At 44.6% G+C, this 21675-nt stretch overlaps 1 protein-coding gene across 1 annotated transcript; it reads left to right on the top strand.

Annotated features, from left to right (window-relative positions):
• The first annotated feature begins 368 nt into the window (after positions 1-368).
• On the top strand, positions 369-1386 carry LOC123079857 (NDR1/HIN1-like protein 10). The gene has a single exon (XM_044502679.1). It carries the CDS (start codon positions 447-449, stop codon positions 1161-1163), a length of 717 nt encoding a protein of 238 aa, XP_044358614.1. The 5' UTR covers positions 369-446; the 3' UTR covers positions 1164-1386.
• Positions 1387-21675: the final 20289 nt, after the last annotated feature.

The following is a 21675-nucleotide window of genomic DNA, read 5'->3' as shown; positions in this document are numbered from 1 at the left end:
AACAATTACGGTCAAACTTCTGATACGCGTGACGCTCAACCAAATATAGTACTAGTAGTACTAAAATAACTGAGTCATTTTCTTAAGAGCGAAGAAAGATCGGTTTTATAAATGGAAAACATTCATAGTGGAGCTAATGAGCAACCAATCAAAACCATCCTCACAAACCGTAAAGATCCCCTGCTTCCGCGAAGTACCCTACTGCCTTCTCTCCGATCAAATCGTCTCTCTCCATCCCGTTGCTCGTAAGTCGCAACCCGCGAAATTTCAACACCAAAAAATCAGGCGAGCCTGCCCAAAGCAAACGCGTCCAGAACGGCCAGGACGCGTCAAGAACGCCGTATAAATACCATCACGAGCACCATCGTTGGTCCATCAGTCACCTATCTCACCAACACATCCGTCGCCTTCTCGAGCAGATCACCAGTTCAGTTCAGGACGCGCAGATGGCCTCCTACGAGAAGCAGCAGCCGCCGCCGCAGCCGCCGGCGAACGCGGCGCCCTACTACGCGTACCCGGCCCCGCAGCAGCCGTACTACGCGCCCCCGCCTCCCCCTCCGCCCGCCCCGCGCCGGAGCGGCCCCGGCTGCCTCCTCTGCTTCGTCTTCAAGGTCATCGCCCTAGTCATCATCGCGCTGGGCGCCGCCACCCTCGTGCTCTGGCTCATCCTGCGCCCGGGCGCCGTCAGGGCCACCGCCGTCTCCGCCACGCTCTCCCGCTTCGACCTGGCCGAAGGCGTACGCGGCGGCGAGGGGGTCCTCCAGTACAACCTCACCGTGGACGTCCGCGTCCGCAACCCCAACCGCTACCGCATCCACTACGAGTACGCCGAGGCGCAGGCGTCCTACGACGGCGAGCGCTTCGGGTACGACCCCGTGGAGCCCTTCTACCTGGAGAGGAAGGGCGAGCGCACCGTCACGGCCGCGTTCGCCGGGTCGTCCGTCGTCGACGACCGCGGCGCGCTGCGCTCGTACCGGAGGGAGAGGGGCGACGGCTTCTACTACGTCAAGGTGAGGCTGTACGCCGACCTCGGGTTCAAGGTCAGGGTCTTCAACGCGCGCCGCAAGAGCAAGATCAGCTGCACGCTGCGCCTGCCGGTGCCGAACGCGAGCGCGACGCCGGTGCCGACGATGCTGGGGACGAGGTGCGCCGTGGACTTCTGATCCGCCCCGGTTCGTCATAACGGGATATGCTTCCGCCGGCTGCCGTGGCAAAGATTATATTTTGTTTGACGCTGGTAGTAGTATGTGTTTGTCATTTTGAAACCATGCATTAGAGAGGGTGGCCGTGATTAAATTATTCTTGTACGCGCGTCTAGATTCTTTCGTCTACATTCGATGTGCATATATTTATGAATAAATCGACATCTCGAATCCGTTTGTTATATTCTTATTACGTGATATTGCGACTGGGTCACTAATAATGTTGGCATTTGTTCCATTTTATTTCAGTTCATCTTTTCTTAACACAATATAGACACAGACGCTCATGTATACGCGTATACACTCATCCCTATGAATACTGGCTGAGGACGCCATGCCTTGCTTGGGTGGAATAAAATTTTTATACGTACACATCTACTGCTATCGCTCGATATCCTCGCTGCCGTGCAGAAAGGTTGCTACGAGAGCGAGAGGTCGTTCGCTGATAACTGGGCCACGCAGACGCAGCCCACGAACAAACCGATCACCCCAGACCCCCCTGAAGCCAGTACACTATGCACGAACCAGCCATAGCGTTGACGCACGAAGCCACTAACCAACTACACACCCACGAAGCAAGGTTTTTAGGGAGATGAAAATCTATCTCCAAAATTTCCAGGGATTCAAGCTTCAATGGGTCAAGAGAGGAGTGAATGGGCTGCTCATGCATGCGCTTAGGACGCGCTTAATATTGCTGTTAGCTCTTTTTCTCTTGATGTAATCCCTGTTTTTTATTTACATTGTACAATCGGATGCAAATCCGCCTAATACTTAAATAAATTGCCGCGAGGGCGGTTCTCAAAACAAAACTACACTCGCACGCAGCGGCAATCCTAGACAGCACGGCGGCGGCTGGCCAGGATGAGGCGGATGACGGGACGGGCGGATGGCCGACAACGGCCGTGGGCAGGCGTGGCCGTCGAGCAAGTGTGTGCATAAAAAACAACGACTTAAGAATTCGCCACACCTTAATTTTTTTCGTCCTTTGCCTCTGCCTATGAAAACACACGCACAGCCTATCCCTGTGAGCACATTCGAGAGACCGAGCCGACATATTATCTTGAGTCGTCGATGGGAACGTCTCCTCCCACTAAAAGCACATCGCCGGAAATCCTGAAATAAATTCAGGAATAATACGAGTATCAGGACTTGAACCCTGACGAGTTGAGGATAGCATTGTCCCACTAACCATCCAACCACATGTTGGTTCGCTCAGGTCATCTTCTTTATATGGTCTCAGTGACGACAACATAAAAGATCCCACAAACAAAGATGACAACATAAAAGAAGAGAGGCTCCCTATGGTCGGACCCCACCTAAAATCAAAATATGAAATACCAATGCTTGCATCATGAAAACACTATGCACAACATTTTCTTACAAGGTTGTAAAAACATACAAATAAAGATATGGTCTCAGTGATGACAACATAAAAGATCCCGCAAAAAAAAGATGACAACATAAAAGAAGAGAGGCTCCCTATGGTCGGACCCCACCTAAAATCAAAATGTGAAATACCATTTCTTGCATCATGAAAACACTATGCGCAACATTTTCTTACAAGGTTGCAAAGACATACAAATAAACGAGGCAACATTTCAAATAAGGTCATGCGGCAAAAAAATCGTGTGCAACAAATCCCTTGGCCATAGGAAATCTCCGAGGGAAAACATTCACGTGTACGCAACAAAAAGTCACCGCTTGCGGAAACGCAAAAACACTTGCAACTAACAACATTTTTGGTACACATCCAAAGTCACCGCAGCATGTCCCCGGCGTGTTTGTTGTCAAACACACATAAGCTTGCAACGTGTCAAAATAACACTGACAAAATAAAAAATAACATAAATCTCTAACCTCATACCATCATCCTCACCTACCTGTCTCCCGGGCCATGAATTCAACTCGTTGGAGCTCTGCAGAAGCCGCATCGGATGACCCTAAATCCCTACCTTGCGACCACGTAGACCTGCACTTCGAACACCACTCTCCAGTCATCCATGGTGGTGAGCTCCCAGACCTGTCAACCTTCAAAGGGGAGATAATTATGTCGAGGAGGGGCCCATATAGGAGAACGACGCAGGAGGAGAAGCCCCATCAAGGCGCTGGAGCAAAATGGTCGGATGCATGAGGAGAGGAACGTATCAGCAGTGAGCGAGAGCGCCCAATCAATCCATATCTGAAAATAACGTCAGCATCCCGGGATCGACACTATGTAAATTTAACAACATCTGCTAGTCTTCACATAATATATATCCCAAGACTCCACCTTCACACAACGTACATGTTAAAATGGGTGTCCCAAGACTCCACCTCCACATTTTCATACCCTTGTTTTGTTAGAGACATACAAAAGCACGATACCGATGGTATTCGATACCCAAATATACTACCATGAATTCATTTTCAAATATTAATAGGTCATATGGCATTGCGAGTATATACTTCATTTATAGACAATAACTGAGATGAGGTACACTACATCCACTAATAATTTTACGTATTAATATATACATTACCTAGAAAAGGTATTAATACATACCCGCACTTCTATGCTGGTTGAGGGTATCTAAGACTCGCAACTTAGAACATTGAAGAGAAGGTATGCACATTAACAACACAATTAATTGGGCCACATACCCCGATTAATGTACATTTCAGTAATTCTCAAGCTGCATTTGCCTCATTAGTAACTTTTTTTTCAATGTTGTATGTCATTTCAGTAACATCACTTTTTGTAGCATTGCCTCATTTGCGACCAGTGTTAAAACTAAGAGGCAACTTAATGTTTGAGAATATAAAAATAATTATGAGTTAATTAGTTTGAGATATTGATCCTGGGTGGTGTTGATTAGAAACTAACTTGATCTACATGATCCTCGGTAGTGTCGATTAGAAACTAACTTGATCTATATGGTCTGGGTAAGGTTAATCACTTGCACATGAATTCAGATTTACAAGCCAAAAGAGGGACTCTAAGGCAAAATAAATCTAAGGAGCATCCTATTGTTCTCTAATCATATATGGAATCATTTTCTAGAAATAGTATAACATATGTCACTGTTATAGCTTGAAGAGTCATGTACGGTCTTTTTGTCCCTTCGTTATCCAATTGAAATGACTATCATGTAGTTGTGTTGTTGTAAATTAAGCACCATTTACCATGATATCGTGTTAAATGAATTCATATAAGTAGTTATTTAAAAAATAAATCTAAGGAGCATCCTATTGTTCTCTGATTATAAATGGAATCATTTTCCAGAAATAGTATAACATATGTCACTGTTATAGCTTGAAGAGTCATGTACGGTCTTTCTATCCCTTCGTTATCCAATTGAAATGACTATCATGTAGTTGTGTTGTTGTAAATTAAGCACCATTTACCATGCTATCGTGTTAAATGAATTCATATAAGTAGTTATTTAAAATTTACCAGACTCTAGTCTCTATCGATTGACATTTTGGATTCGGTTCCCTCGTGTGATCTCTACTACTTACTATTTTTGGGTCGTGGCGATTGTTGGATATACCATGAAAATACAGTGACCAAATATAACACTGGGACTAAGGGTCAAATTGGTAATTTTTCTGCCCGAAACCAAATTGGAAGAAATTTACAGGGATCTTAACCTGGAAAATGCGAGCGAGGACCCCGATGTGCCTGTGGAAGAGCAGGAGGCTCATTCCATGGGATCCCCTGAAAGCACAAAAGCAAACGATGGGGCGAACGAGGCAGGCCCGTCTTCTTTGCGGAAGAGTAAAAAGTTTTTTGATGATTCGGGGTCCAAAGATGATGATTCAACCGATCATCACTTGCATAAAAAAGCCCCTTTTCCACTAGGGAAATACAGTTACTCAATTCATTCGATTTTGAAATAGTGTTCTGGTCATCTGTTGGTAGTAAAAGGTGTTTGCACCAGCTGAAACTTATTGTACAATATGTGATGAACTTAAGAAAATCATTATATAATCTATGAAGAATTTATTTATTTTTAAAGAATTTTCTGTGTTGGCAACATCTTCAGTATAGTCGCCCATCGCTTTTTTAACTGTTATTTAAAAGAAGTGTCTTTCATACACTTCTTCTTTTTAAATGATTCATTACATTGACATGTGTATCTATACATTTGTTCAGGTGGGACCGTGGGAGGAGTACCCAATGCAGCTTGAGAGGTGTAGAGTTGGTCCAGCCCTAAAATAATTAAATTGCAAAATTATGAACTGGTCTTCTATTGGTTTGTGGCATGCTCTGTTGCGCTTGGAGTATTGTTGCTCTCTACATTGTGCTCATAGAAGCAAGTTAGAATTGAAATAATTTGCATTATTTTTTTCTGTATCTTTCTTGTGCTAGTCTTATTGCTTATGTGCTTGCCAATTTCTTGTGCAAGTAATTTGTGGTGGTTGGTAGAAAATCTTGATCCGTGTAATAATGTATGATATTTAAGCTTTGTTTACCAATGCAAATGGTACACAGAATTTAACCAAATGGGCGATGTTAGTAGGAATCTCTTAGGGAAACTCCAATGACGTTCACGAAACATCCGCGATGCCATTCTCGAAATCTCACAAACCTGAAGCAAAGCTAGGAGAGTTTCACGGGTGTCTGGACCTCCGCCATGTAGGCCTCTGAGACCCCCGACTATCGAAAAACCCGGAGCTTCGAATTTCACACTCCATCCCTCCCTCTTGCCCAACATCCGCGTAGTCCAGGAACAACGCCGCCACTGTACTGCACACTCCGCCTTCAAACCTTGTGATGACCGATATTTTTGCACTTATTCCACTATTGTTTAGACTGAATAATCCCAGAGTTTCTGAGAGAACTACTTCGATATTGCCACTAATGACTAATTTTAATGTGTTTCCACATGAAATGGGCTAAAACATGGAAGAATATTGTCACATAGAAGGAAATACAAAGTGTGGTAAATAAGGCAAGTCAACAGGAGGCGCCACATGAAATCTAGAGCACAAGACGATGCATCACTGGTAGAGAAATGACTAGCCACAACATTAGTTGGTGGCACCCCATTTTCATTCAACGCCAGCACTATATTTTCTAAATAGTGCTGGTGTTGTCATATTTGGTACGGCAACTTTATAAGGTGCCGACGTTGATTTTTTCTAACACACCACAAATTCCTGGGCCCGACTGTACTGACCAGTTGGTAGATAGTGCTGGCGTTGGATTTGTATGAACGCCATAGGTAATTAGTCTAGTGGTCGCATTCATTGAATTTGAACGCCATCACTAAGTTTTGCCAATATATATGGGAGTGTTGGCAACACTTGTTTCTCAAACAATTTAACTTCCTTTCTCCACAAAAATCTTCTCCCTTGTTTTGCCTATATAGGAGTCTTTTCTTTTTGAGACTTTTGGTTGTTAAATTAAGAATGTTTATTTTGAACTTATTATTACTTTAATACTTTTTTTGAAACATTTAGTTATTAAAGTAAAAATAGTTATTTTAAGTATATTATTATTGTAAGCCTTTTCAATGAATTTTGAGGCTTTTAGTTATCAAAATAAGAATATTTATTTTGATTTTAGTATTTTGAGACTTTTTTTTAATATTTTGAAACATTTATTTATTCAATTAAAATATTTATTTTGAGATTATTATTATTTTGAGCCTTTAGAATATTTTTGAGACTTTTAGCTATTAAAGTTAGAATATTTATTTTGAATTTTTACTATTTTGAGAGTTTTGTTATTTTATAAATATTTAGTTATTAAACTAAAAATAGTTAATTTGTATCTTTTTACTCTTTTTGGGTTCTTTTTATTGATTTTTGTGTCTTGTATATTTTTTGTATCTTTTTACTATTTTCTGACACTCGCCTATTAGGCCTAGCCCAACATTGCGTCGCACGCTTTCCAGGCAAAACCAAAGGGGCCACGGCCCCCTCGCCCCCCTCGCCCACTCTACTCGTTCCCCTTCGAAGTCGCCGCCCTCCTCTCGATCCCCTTTCTACTTGAAAGGATCGAGAAGAGGTGTCTAGAGGGGGGGGGGTGATTAGACCCTCAACAAGCAAAAGTAGCAGTTTTTAAATTCTTCATGTTGAGGTGGAGATTTAGCACAAGTTTAATCATTCGCAATACATTTCAAGCAAGCATGGCAAGAGTATATGAGCAGCAGAAAGTAAAGCATGCAAGTGCAAGAAAGTAAAGGGGTGGGATTGGAGTGTGAAAACGCAATTGGAGACACGGAGATTTTTGGCGTGGTTCCGATAGGTGGTGCTATCGTACGTCCATGTTGGTGGAGACTTCAACCCATGAAAGGTAATGGTTGTGCGAGTCCACGAAGGGCTCCATCCACGAAGGGTCCACGAAGAAGAAACCTTGTCTATCTCACCATGGCCGTCGCCCATGAAGGACTTGCCTCACTTGGGTAGATCTTCACGAAGTAGGCGATCTCCTTGCCCTTACAAACTCCTTGGTTCAACTCCAAAATCTTGTCGGAGGCTCCCAAGTGACACCTAACCAATCTAGGAGACACCACTCTCCAAAAGGTAATAGATGGTGTGATGATGATGAACTCCTTGCTCTTGTGCTTCAAATGATAGTCTCCCCAACACTCAACTCTCTCTCACAGATTTGGCTATGGTGGAAAGATGATTTGAGCGGAAAGCAACTTGGGGAAGGCTAGAGATCAAGATTCTTGTGGTTGGATTGGAATGTCTTGGTCTCAACACATGTGTAGGTGGCTCTCTCTCAGAAAATGAGTAGTGTAAGTGTAGGCACGTTCTGATGGCTCTCTCTTGAATAGACAAGGGGTGGAGGGGTATATATAGCCTCCACACAAAATCTAACCGTTACACACATTTGACCCAACTCGGTCAGACCAAACAGGTGAACTCGGTGAGACCGATTCAGTTCAAAATGTGAAAATTAGGATTCTCGGTGGGGCCGACATGATCAACTCGGTGGGACCGATGTGCTAGGGTTAGGGGAAAAACCTCATCTCGGTGTGACCAATTGCATGAACTCGGTGGGACAGATTTCAACAATGAGCAAACCAGAGAGTTGGTCAGGCAAACTCGATGGGACCGATTGCTTATTTCGGTGAGACTGAAATAATTGCAACAAGCAACAGAGAGTTTGCAAGGCCATCTCGGTGAGACCGAGATCCCTATCGGTGAGACTGAATTGATTAAGGTTTCTGGCAGTGGCTATGTCAAGTGAACTCGGTGGCGCCAGATGGATCGAATCGGTGGGGCCGAGTTTGACTTTGGGTTTTGGACATATTTGGAATTGAGAAAGTGGTTGAGGGCTTTGGAGCATATCACTAAGCACTTTGAGCAAGTAGGCCATTAAGCAACACCTCATCCCCTTTTAATAGTATTGGCTTTTCCTATGGACTCAATGTGATCTTGGATCACTAAAATAGAAATGAAGAGTCTTGAGCTTTTGCCAATCTTTGTCCTTAGCATCTTCAAGGGGTTCCTCATCCTCTTGTCCATGCCACGCCATTGTTGAACTTTCTGAAATATACTAGATGAAATTAGTCCAACAAGAGATATGTTGACATTAATTACCAAAATCACCCAGGGAGCACTTATGCTTTCAATCTCCCCCTTTTTGGTAATTGATGACAACATACATCAAAGCTTTAGATAAGGATATGAAGAGTAATAAGTAAAGCTTTAGAAAGACATGTAACATGCATTGGCTCCCCGTACATGTATGCAATCATGCAAAGATAGAACATGAGAGCATGTGAATGCATAGGCATATCAGAGCAAGCAATGAGCTATACGTATCTTGGCTATATGCATAAGAGTAAATCAGTAGATAAATTAATTGTTCCTTCATGTTCATGAGTCCTTCTTGCAAACAATATGTACATCAACAAGAGATCATCATGTACATGAGTGTGACGCATATACTTACCTTGTGGTCTTGAGCTGGCTTTGAAAGAGGTGAACTTGAGAAAATAGGGTTAGATAACACAAGGACACCTACTAATCAAGGCAAGTTTAGAAAAACCACAAGAGTACCAAGACTGGGATGACATGTAGTGAGTGAGTACTTAGTACTCTATTTGGATATAGACATGTCCCCAAGGATTAAAGATATGCAATGAATTCCAAAGATTTTCTTCCCTTAGATATGAACTCTTTCACCCCCTGAATCTGATATTTGATAATGGGAGAAGGTAGGGTAAGAGAAAATTAGAGTAAAGGAAAATCAGTGCAAGGAAAACATAACATACACTAACATGTCTTTCCCCTCTTAAATACATGTGACTTCTCTCCTCTATTGTTAATAAGCATCTGGAGAAGCTAAGATGTGCTTTCTCTCTTATGTGATAAGCTTTGATGTGCTCTCTCTCCCCCTTTGACATCAATTTCCAAGAAGGGATCTTCTGGAGAATGATTCAAATAGGTTTGGTCCTTGAGTCACATTACAAAGCAACATGTAATTTAAGATGCGAGTAGAGGATAAGAATCATCGAGTGGAGCTGGAGAAGAAATGACAATTGTAATGGCAAAATGTTTTCTCAGTAGTGAAATCGGTAACGCCGATCCAGTTTCATCGGCGACACCGAGTTGGCAGTGTCATAGATGGTGCATATCGGTCAGACCGGGTTCGTCGTTGTCGGTTGTACCGATGAACAGTCTACAAGGTACTTTGTAGTTCTGTCTAGCCGATAGGCAGAAATCGGTGAGGCCGAGTTCAATACAGAGGAATTTTTTTGTCACCTCAGCTCACTTGGCAATTAAGATCTCACAAAGATTTGCAAGGAATTAACTGAAGGATTTGCAATGAATTAGATGCAGAGAATAACATACTAAAAGAGAAGAAATCTAGATGAAGTTTTTTTGAAAAGGGGAACAAAGAAGCAAGAAACATAAAGAAACACTTGAGAACTTCATCTAGAATGGGTCGGCGACAAAGTCACCTATGTTAGAGTATATTGATTGAGGAGTCAAGTGATAACACTTGATCGTAGGTCATACCCATCGTTTAAGCTCAAAATGGGTTACCATTTTTCGTTTAAGCATTTTGATGTATTCACATCTTGTTGAGCTGCTTTGACCTATGACTTGGGGTAAAGCTGCTCTAAGATGGAATAACATACCTTAGGTGGTGGTGTTGATCTTGATCATGTAGTCGAACTTGTGTTGGATGCTCAAGGTTGATGTGGTTCATCAAGAGTTGGGAGCACCACTTGTAGTTTGAGTTCATTTTCCTACGTGGGTTAGTCTTGCAAGGAAGAGCACTTGTGTGTCCAAAATGACAATCATGATACTTGATACCAAATGAAATTTGATATACAGAAATTGTAAAGGATATGTTGAGTGAATTCATGCTTCCTTGTCTTCAACCACCATATTGTAGAAACTTGGTGATGTAGAGATTGCTCAAGATGTGAGGGAGTTGCAATCTCATAGATTTGGGCTCATCCAAGTACCTACAAGGGTTAGATAACATGCAAGGGTACAAGTACATATCCAAGACATATGATCATCATCATAAGAGAAATATCAAGGATTAGTCAAAAGGCTCATGCCTTGCATGTATCCAAATGGAGTTTCTACTCCAAGTTTGAGGCATCAATGATGTTCAACTCACCTCTCAAGCGGCAAAATACTTTCTCGTCAAGCGGTTTGGTGAATATATCCGCCAATTGCTTATCGGTACGAACATGCTTAAGATTGATGTCTCCTTTAGCAACATGATCTCGAATGAAATGATGACGAACTTCAATATGCTTAGTTCAAGAATGTTGCCTGGGATTGTGAGCAATCTTAATAGCACTTTCATTATCACAAAGCAATGGAACATGTTTCACATATATCCCATAATCCTTAAGAGTTTGGGTCATCCAAAGTAATTGAGAACAACATGATCCGGCGGCAATGTATTCCGCTTCGGCGGTGGATAAGGATACCGAGTTTTGTTTCTTGGAGGACCAAGACACAAGAGATCTACCAAGAAATTGACAAGTACCCGAAGTGGATTTTCTATCAACCTTGTCACCAGCATAGTCCGAGTCGGAGTAGCCAGCAAGATCAAAAGAAGACCTCTTAGGATACCAAATGCCAAAGTTTGGTGTATGAATTAAGTATCTCACTATCCTTTTCACAACCTTAAGATGACATTCTTTAGGGTCCGCTTGATATCGTGCACACATGCACACACTTAGCATAACATCGGGATGGGAGGCACATAGATATAACAATGAACCAATCATAGAGCGGTAAACCTTTTGGTCAACCGGTTTGTCATCCTTAGTCAAGTCAAGATGTCCACTAGTAGGCATGGGTGTTTTCATACCTTTGCTTTCTTGCATGTTGAACTTCTTGAATAATTCCTTGGTATACTTTGTTCGGGAAACAAAGGTACCCTCCTTAGTTTGCTTGATTTGCAAACCAAGAAAGAATTTGAGTTCACTCATCATAGACATCTCAAACTTCTCCGACATTAGCCTTCCAAACTTTTCATTAAAATAAGGGTTAGTTGAACCAAATATGATATCATCCACGTAAATTTGGCACACAAATAATTCACCATTAACCCTTTTAGTAAAAAGTGTAGAATCAATTTTCCCAATTTCAAAGCCTTTTTCAATAAGAAATTTGGTGAAGCATTTATACCACGCTCTAGGAGCTTGTTTAAGACCATAAAGAGCTTTGTGAAGTTTGTAAACATGATCAGCTTTCTTAGGATTAACAAAGCAGGGAGGTTGTTTAACATAGACTTCCTCCTCGATTTCACCATTTAGAAAAGCACTTTTAATGTCCATTTGGTATAACGTGATATCATGGTGATTGGCATAAGCAAGTAAGATGCGTATGGACTCAAGTCTAGCAACATGGGCATATGTCTCACCATAGTCCATACCTTCGACTTGAGTGCAGCCTTGGGCGACGAGACGAGCCTTGTTGCGTACAACTTGTCCATATTTATCTTGCTTATTCCAAAACACCCACTTGGTTCCAATGACATTTGGTTGTTGTCCGGCTTTTCTACCAATGTCCACACTTGGTTACTCTCGAAATTGTGTAGCTCTTCATGCATGGCATTCACCCAATCCGGATCATCAAGAGCTTCTTCAACCTTCATAGGTTCAGTGCTAGAAATGAAATGAATAATGTTCACAAAAGTTAGCCAAACAAGTTTTAGAGCGAGTAATTCTCCCGGTTTGAATATCATCAAAGATTTGTTCGACGGGATGATCTCTTGAAACTCTTGCTCTAACTCGTGAGAGCTTTTGTTTGGGTTAGGGTGGAACATCATCTTCATCATCTTGTTCTTCCTCCTGTACTTCTTCATTGTTGGTGTTGTTGTTCTCTTGTGGAGGTGGAGAAGGAGGTTGATGAGGTTCATCTTGTTGTACTTCCTCGTTTCCTTCATCTTGGCAAGTTCCACTTGTGGATGCCTCCAAGTCAACTTGTGGTTCACCTTGTCATGAAGTTGAGGCTTCCACTTGAACGGACGAGGTACTCTCCTTCACCTCCGTTGGGCGAATCTTGCCAATAGATAAGTCTTGAATTGCTTCCGAAGGGTCTTTATCTCCTACATCAATTGGCAATTGCTCTACATGCGAGCCGTTAGATTCATCAAACTTCACATCTACCGTCTCTTCAACCGTTCGGGTGAAATTGTTGTAGACATGGTAAGTGTGATAGTTTGATCCATAACCGAGTAGGAAACCTTCATGAGATTTAGGAGCAAATTTTGAACGACGATGCTTATCAAGAATGTAGCACTTTGAGCCAAATACTTGAAAATATCCAACTTGGGGTTTGTTACCGGTGAGAAGCGCTTATGCCGTCTTGTCGAGAAGCTTGTGAAGATATAGACGGTTTGTTGGATGACAAGCTATCTCAACCGCTTCCGCCCAAAAGTGTTTTGGCGTCTTGTATTCATCAAGCATCATTCTCGCCATCTCAATGAGTGTCCGGTTCTTCCTCTCAACAACTCCATTTTGGTGAGGTGTGTACGTAGCCAAGAACTCATGTGAAATCCCTTCTTCGTCAAGAAAGGTATCCACATTGGCGTTCTTGAACTCCGTTCCATTGTCGCTGCGAACCTTCTTGATCTTCACTTCAAATTGATTTTGGGCCTTCCTAGCGAAGTTCTTGAAGATCTTTTGGACCTGCGATTTATCATCAAGAAAGAACACCCACATAAATCTTGAAAAGTCACCGACAATGACTAAACCGAACGAGTTACCACCGAGACTTTTGTAGGCGTTGGGACCAAAAAGATCCATATGAAGTAGCTCGAGCGGTATTCTTGTGGTCATAATGTTTTTCACAGGATGACTTCCTCCAACCTGTTTTCCTGCTTGACAAGCACTACAAAGTCTATCCTTTTCAAATATAACATCTTTAACACCAAGGATATGATCACCTTTAATAAGCTTATCAAGATTTCGCATGCCCACGCCACCTAGCCTTCTATGCCACAACCAACCTTTAGATGATTTAGCAATTAGGCAAGTTCTAGGTTGAGCCTTTTTATTGAAATCAACAATGTATAGATCACCTCTACGTATACCGGTAAAGACCATATTATGATTATCTCTCCGAAACACTTGGCAATCTACTTCAGTAAATAAGACGTTGAAACCGAAGTCGGCTAGTCTAGATACGGAAAGCAAATTATAGCCAAGAGATTAAAAGGGCATAGCATTTTGGATGGAGCTGTCATGTGAGATGGCCACCTTACCAAGGCCAACCACCCTACCCTTTGAGTTAACACCAAAAGTGACATACTTTCGAGGGTCGTCGTTTTCAGCAAGCTCACGAAACATATCCTTGTCTCCGGTCATGTTATCGGTACATCCACTATCAAGAGCCCATTCCTTTCCTCCAGCCATGTAGCCGCGAAGGTTAGCCATAAGATCAAAGTGTCTCATAGACATGTCGAGATCAAAGTCACTATCATCATCCTCATCATAGTATCCATGTTCAACATTGTCTTGTGATTGATCATCACCTAGAGAGAGTGATTCATTAGATGTATGACCATGACAATGTGCATATTTATGAATTATAATGACTTGAGAGATAATGATACTAATGACTCCAACATCTCCTTTGGCACGCATGAGGTCACGAAGCTCAAATAGACAATCATCAAATTTATGGTCACTAGGTTTCATTCTATGAAAAGCTATGGACTTTTGAAGAATCTCATCTAGATTTTTCAAGGAATAGTTTGGAAAACATTCCTCAAGAAATCTCCATATGGTGTAAGCACATTCAAGAGTAGGTAAGCAAACAATCAAATTTCTAGGCAATCCTCTTATGATAAGATTAATAGTTCTAAGATTGCGGATCATGTCAAGAGACTCATCGGGGGTAGGATGCAAGGGATCATAGGAGGCACACAAGGGCTATCAATATACTTGTTCAAGTGATATTCATTGAAAATCTCAAGCATCTCATTTTCCAAGCACTATAGAACTCTCAATCAAGCATAGTCACTCTATGTCTAAAACTCCCAATCGTAGAGTCATCCATCTTCCTCCAATGGTGATTAAACCAAAGCAATGGAGACCAAAGCTATAATACCAATTGAAAGGATCGAGAAGAGGTGTCTAGAGGGGGCAGGGTGATTAGACCCTCAACAAGCAAAATTAGCAGTTTTTAAATTCTTCACGTTGAGGTGCAGTTTTAGAACAAGTTTAAGCATTCACAATACATTTCAAGCAAGCATGAAAAGAGTATATGAGCAGCGGAAAGTAAAGCATGCAAGTTGCAAGAAAGTAAAGGGATGGGATCGGAGTGTGCAATCACAATTGGAGACACGGGGATTTTTGGCGTGGTTCCGATAGGTGGTGCTATCGTACGTCCACGTTGGTGGAGACTTCAACCCACGAAGGGTAACAGTTGCGCGAGTCCACGGAGGGCTCCACCCACGAAGGGTCCACGAAGAAGAAACCTTGTCTATCCCACCATGGCCATCGCCCACGAAGGACACTACAAAAGAAGACACATCCGTGACATTTTGGGCCGAACGAAAATCTTTTCTGTCATACTTATGACACTTCTATGACGATAATTGTGACAAAACCTGGTATCATCATAGATGTGGTGGGGTCCTACTTCTATGACAAAAAATCATGACAGAAAATGGGCTTTTCATCCTGGGCGGGCCGGAGACGCGGCTGCATGACATTCTTTGGGCCGTCCATGATGGAAAAAACCGTGGTAGAAGCGAGGGCGAGGAAAATATCGGGGTGTTTCTGGTTAGGGTGGGTGGTCGGGGCCGAGCGATGCACGTTTCTCTCATACACGCACGCGCGTGGGTGCGAGGCATTGGGCTCTAACTGAACCCGAGCGAGGCGTTGGGCTATAACTGAACCCGAGCGATTGCACTGCAGGCTACGCGTTACTGAACCCGAGCGATCGATCGATGGCTGTTAACTGAACCCGATCGAGCGATTCCTTCGCTACTGCTGCTAACTGGAGCCGACCGATGCTGCCTCTGGATGAACAGTGAGCTTTGCTGGGGGGGGGGGGTTGGATGAACAGTTCCCGGTGGGGGTGGATGAACAAGACCCTGTGGTGTTGCCTCTGGATGAATAGGACCCTGATCGATTGAGCCGGTTAGGGCTGGATGAACAGGACCCCGTGGAGGGCAGGATGAACAGGACCACCCCGTGGAGGGCAGGATGAACAGGACCACCCCGTGGAGGGCAGGATGAACAGTAGACGGTGGAGGGCTGGATGAACAATAGCCCGTGGAGGGGTGGTTGAACAGGAGCCCATGGAGAGGGCTGGTTGAACAGTAGCCGGTGGAGTAGTGCGCGGTGGAGGCTGGATGAACAGGAGCCCGTGGATGAACAGTCGCAGGTGGAGGCTGGAGGAGGTCGACGGTGGATGAACAGTAGCCCGTGGAGGCTGGAGGGGGTCGACGGTGGAGATGAACAGTATCCCGTGGAGTCCCATTTTGCGGTACGCCACACCCCTCCCCATGAACAGGAACCCCGTTTCGACCGTAGCGCTCCAACACAAGTCCATTTCCTCCGTTTTGCGGTACGCCACACCCCTCCCGATCAATAGGACCCCCGTTTCGACCGTAGGAGGTCTGTTTCCTCCGTTTTGCGGTACGCCAGACCCCTCTTGATGAACAGGATCCCGTTTCGAACGTGGCCGGTCGAACACAAGGCCGTTTCCTCCGTTCTGCGGTACGCCAGGCCTCGTTTCCATCGGCTGTTCCGTCCAAGCCCTCCCGATGAACACGACGACGCATTCCGTTCCGACCCAGCCGGTTGGCTCCCCATGAACACGACGACGACGCTGTTTCTCCGTTTCGACCCAGCCATGTACATGAGCCCTGGCCGTACGTACGCGCGAGTAGGCGTTCGAGACCCCGCCCGTATGTACGTACGTGTCGTATTTACTTTCTTGCACCCTGGCCGCTGTACGTACATGTACATGCTACGTTCGCGCCTCTGCTACGACACGTGCGCGCCTCTACATCGACCAGTATGTACATACACGTTCGCGACCAGAATGATAACGCTACGTATGCTTCGACCAGGTGGGTCCCGACTGTCAGGCATTTCCTTGCGTGCGAAGATGTAGCTGGCGGGTCCCAGCAATCAGGGGGCGAATCATTTTTTTTGCCCGGACGCACTTCCTTGCGTGCGAAGATGTAGCTGGTGGGTCCCAGCAGTCAGGGGGAAACATTTTTTTTCACGAAATACGGTGGCCCGTCCGGTGGGTCCCCGCTGTCAGGTGGAGGAATAATTATTTTGCGCGTAATAAGGAGGCACTTCCTTGCTGCGGCCGTGGACCCAGCTGTCAGCCTCTCCACGTACAGTCAACGTCCGATGGAAGCCGTTCCTTGACCATGTTGACCACGCTGCGCCGAGAGCACCAGGGCGGTGGACGACAGCGAGGCCTAGGAAGGGGACGACGCGGAGCCGGGGAAGACGCGGCAGTGGATGCCCACGCGTAGAGGAGTACGAGGGTTCACTGGTTCGCTGCGGTGTGAGGCTGCCGTCGCTGCAGAATAACAGGGGGTGTGGGTGAGTAGAGGGATGGCCTGGCCAGCGGTGGGAATAGTAGGGGGCGGTGAGGCCTCCGCGGCAGCACAGCCAGCCACGGGAGGCAGGAGCATGCGACACGACCGGCGCTGCTCTGGGCGGCTGGAGCAACAAGACCAGAGGTTGAAGAAGCACTACGGCCGTTGGATGGACAGCATACGGTCACTGGAGCTAGAATCGTTCATATTGACTAAGTTGACAAAGCACTCCGTCCCCGTCAACTTAGTAGGCCCACAAGTCAGCCTCCCACCAAGGTGGGTCCCAACTAGCAGGGGGAGTATTCATTTTTTTGTGCGTAATAAGGAGGCACTTCCTTGCGTGCGAAGATATAGATGGTGGGTCTGACCTGTCAGCGGTGGGAACATTTTTTTCATGAAATACAGAGGCCCTTCCGGTGGGTCCTAGCTGTCAGGTGGAGGAATCATTATTTTGCGCATGATAAGGAGGCATTTCCTTGCGTGCGGCCGTGGACCCAGCTGTCAGCCTCTCCACACACAGTCTACTTCCGATGGTGTCATTCGTTGACCATGTTGACCACTCCGCGCCGAGCGCATCCAAGGTGGTGGACGATGGCGAGGCCCCGGACAGCAACGAGCCAGAGATGGGAAGACGCGGGAGTAGAGTCGTAGACAGAAAGGTGTACGAGGGTTAACTGGTTCTGGTGCGGTGTGGTTCGGCAGTCGGTGGAGAAGACTAGGAGGTGTGGAGGGGTGGAGGGATGGCCTGGCCAACGGTGGAGTAGCGCTTCACAGCTAAGCGTGCTAAGCAGAGCTGCTAGCAGCAGGAGGCGGGAGCAGGTGGTCCCAGTGGCGCTGGAGGAAGAAGACGAGAGATTGAAGATGGATGCCGGTCGTTGGATGTAAATCCAACGCTAACGATATCAGAATCATTTGTTGACTAAGTTGACAACGACTTGCATTGGCTTCGGCCTATTGGCCCACATTTCAGCCTCCAAAAATGTGGCACGTATTCAACCCATTTTTTCAGAATTTACAGTCTTTTTTTTGCGGGGTAGAATTTATAGTCCATTTGATCTCTTTTTCTTTTGAATTGCAGTCCATTAGCTGGGCTGGGTGAACAAATAATGTAGCGTCCATGCGGCCCATTTATGTTTTTCCTAAAAAATAACAGGCCATTTGCACTTTCTCGAAATACACGATTTTGCTGGGCTGATTCTAATTATAATGTTGGGGTGGGTGCAGCAATGTTATAAAAAAATAAACAGGGGCTGAGCATTTTGTTATATATATATATAAATAATAAGTGATTTATTATTAGATTGGTCCTTAAATCTTACCAAGCTTTTGTACACAATCACGAGGATTTTCGTTGCCAAAAAAAATCCAAGATTTTATTGTTAAGAAATTATTTTTATAAGTTAACAAGATGTGGGATATTGTTTTCTTACATATGTAAGTATCTGTTAAATATATGATGACAATAACAATAATATATAATAACATATAAAATAATTTAAATATATATAATATAGTTAGAAGGGAAACATAAGTTGGACCAGGCGTTCCTATTCTTATATAGAAAAATAGAACAGACCTCTGCGTTTTCTTCAAAAAAAACATAAATTGGGCTGCCGATGTTTCAGGAAAAATAAAACCTCGGATGGGAGGTCCATAGGTCGGTCGATACATGAAGGCCCTCAAGAAAATACAAACAGCCTTATGGACCTCCCATCCGAGGTCATGGGCTGCGCATGTTAAAAAACAAAGCCTAGACGGGGAAGCCCAAAACCCAGCTGATACTTGCTGCCCCAGTGATAATAAATGATACCTGCCAGCTCCCCGGCTTCGTTGTGAATTTATCTCCTATAGTAACTACGTTGAAGCACCTAAACAAATGTAACTATGTTGACAAACCCGTGGGCCCCAACGTCAGTATAGCATTAGGAGGAAGTATTTTTTCGATGAGGCACTTGCTTGCGTATGACCATAGACCTGATGGGTCCCAACTGTCCGCCTCTCCACGTACAGTCCTCTCCAGATTCCTCTCGTTTGTTCAGCATGTTCACAACGACAGACAACGGTGTCGCGGCGAGCGCACAAAGGCGCAGGAGGAGATCCGACAACCTGAGGAAGTGCCTTATTAGTAACGAAACAACTGAACTAACCCAGTGGCCGAGTGACACTACCCGACAGCTGTTCCGCCCGGGTTCGATTCCACCTGTGCAGAGAAAATATCTCCAAAATTTTTGCCTCTGCCTTTATTGACATGTGAGTCCCAATTGTCATCTACGCACACCACGTCCTACACTTGCCAAAACTTCGTCCCTCGTTTTCTCTGTTTTTCGCACACTCTACATTGTGTGGGCATTTTGAAAATAGCATATCTTTTTGACTATGCATCATATGAAGACGTGCTATGCATGAATGTCGATCAACATGATGTTAACTGGCTGGTAGTTCAAGTTTCGACCATGAATAAAACTTCCAGCATGATGTTAACACTGTTTGAAAAGGCCGTGTTAATATAAATGCTCTGCCTCTGAAAGTTGCAGTTTCTTATCTGAAACTGAACTTGGAGTTTCTTATCTGAAACTGACCTGTGCAGAGAAAATATCTCTAAATTTTTTGCCTCTGCCTTTATTGACATGTGGGTCCCAATTGTCATCTACGCACACCACGTCCTACACTTGCCAAAACTTCGTCCCTCTTTTTCTCTGTTTTTCGCACACTCGACATTGTGTGGGCATTTTGAAAATAGCATATGTTTTTGACTGTGCATCATATGAAGATGTGCTATGCATGAATGTTGATCAGCATGATGTTAACTGGCTGGTAGTTCCAGTTTCGACCATGAATAAAACTTCCAGCATGATGTTAACACTGTTTGAAAAGGCCGTGTTAATATAAATGCCCTGCCTCTGAAAGTTGCAGTTTCTTATCTGAAACTGAACTTGGAGTTTCTTATCTGAAACTGAAACTTGCAGTTTCTTCTCTGAGAATCACATTGTCTGCACTTTTATACTCCTATGAAACCACATTTTTTTAAGTGCTAAAAATAGATCTCTAGAATTCATAAAATACTTCATATGCTCAATACTACAAATATGAAATTCAAAAGACACTGATATCTGCAAGTACTCTCAAAATACACAACACAAAACACAATTCACAACCTGCAAATACTAACAACCCTAAGCTCCTCCTGACAATTCACAACCTGCCCGACTATTGGTCTAGGGGGGGGGGCAAATCCCTCCTATTCCTCGGTGGCAGACAGCCGCCCCATGAGACAATGTGAACGGCGAGGGAGAGGATGGTGGGGAAGCGTCGTCGGGCCAACTGTTTTTCTCCTCTTGCAGTTGGGTTCGGTCGACGAAGAATCCACCGGCTCGCTCTGGCACGTCACCCTCACAAACGACACCCTGTAGATGCTCGATCCTTCAATCTCTGGTGGATGCTCCATCTGGGATCGATACTCCCACCACCGCTCCCTCACGATCGGATTCGGTGAATCTGTTTGCTCCATGGCCCAGAGGAGCAGCTCTATGTACTCCCGCGCGACTCCCTCCGGGAGTATCGCCGCCTTTTCGCTCTGTTGCAGATATTTGGCCATGGATGTCGCCGTCGCCGCTAGTTGGTCCTTGTTGTCAAACCAAGACTGTATCTCCAACATCCTAGCTAGCTTCACAGGGTCGCCGTCTGCGATCCTCACGTATCGGTTGTACTCCTCCATCGATCTACTTCTCCACAGCACCTTCACTCGCCGGTGGTGGTTTTTGAATGGAAGAGGAGAGGAGCAGCGCTGGTTTTGGTTTAGAACGGGAGAGGAGCGACGCTGGTTTTGGATTGGAACAGGAGAGGAGGGGCGGTGGTTTTGAAATGGAAGAGGAGAGGAGCGGCGCTGGATTTAGATTGGAACAGGAGAGGAGCGGCGGTGGTTTAAGAGGAGAAGAGCGGAAGAGCGGCGCTGGTCTTGGAAGTATTTTTTTGTTTTGCGTATTTTGGGTCAAAGTTTGACCACGTACTGTATTTGACAAGCAAAATGTGAATGCATGTCACCAAAAATTGTATCGTTTGGTTCGTATCTGAATGTACTTTCAAATTATATTATTTTTGCAACGTATAACATATATTTTATTTGCGAAAATCATGGTCAATTATGACCCAGAATAAAAGGGAGACTAGTTAATGTGGGGTCGCTTTCTTAATTGAAGGGTAAATTGATTTTGATTTTGATCCAGTCACAGCGCGCCGGCCCTCTCGTCCAATCCTAAATCGCTGCCGCACGCTCCTCTCCCTCTTCTCCATTGCAAAACCACCTCCTCTCCTCTCCATCATCTCCATTCCAAAACCACCGTCTCGCCTCTCCCTCTTCTCCATTGCAAAACCACCTCCTCTCTCCTCGGACGAGGATCCCCTGACGTAGCCCATCCTGCCATTGAGACACTGACACATGGGTCCCACCAAGCGCGGGGCCCACCTGTCAGCGACTGAAAG

This window comes from Triticum aestivum, chromosome 3D, assembly GCF_018294505.1.
Source record: "Triticum aestivum cultivar Chinese Spring chromosome 3D, IWGSC CS RefSeq v2.1, whole genome shotgun sequence".
Classification (NCBI taxonomy): Eukaryota; Viridiplantae; Streptophyta; class Magnoliopsida; order Poales; family Poaceae; genus Triticum; species Triticum aestivum.
The sequence above is the reverse complement of the archived record's forward strand: the minus strand, read 5'-3'. Positions and strand labels throughout refer to the sequence as shown.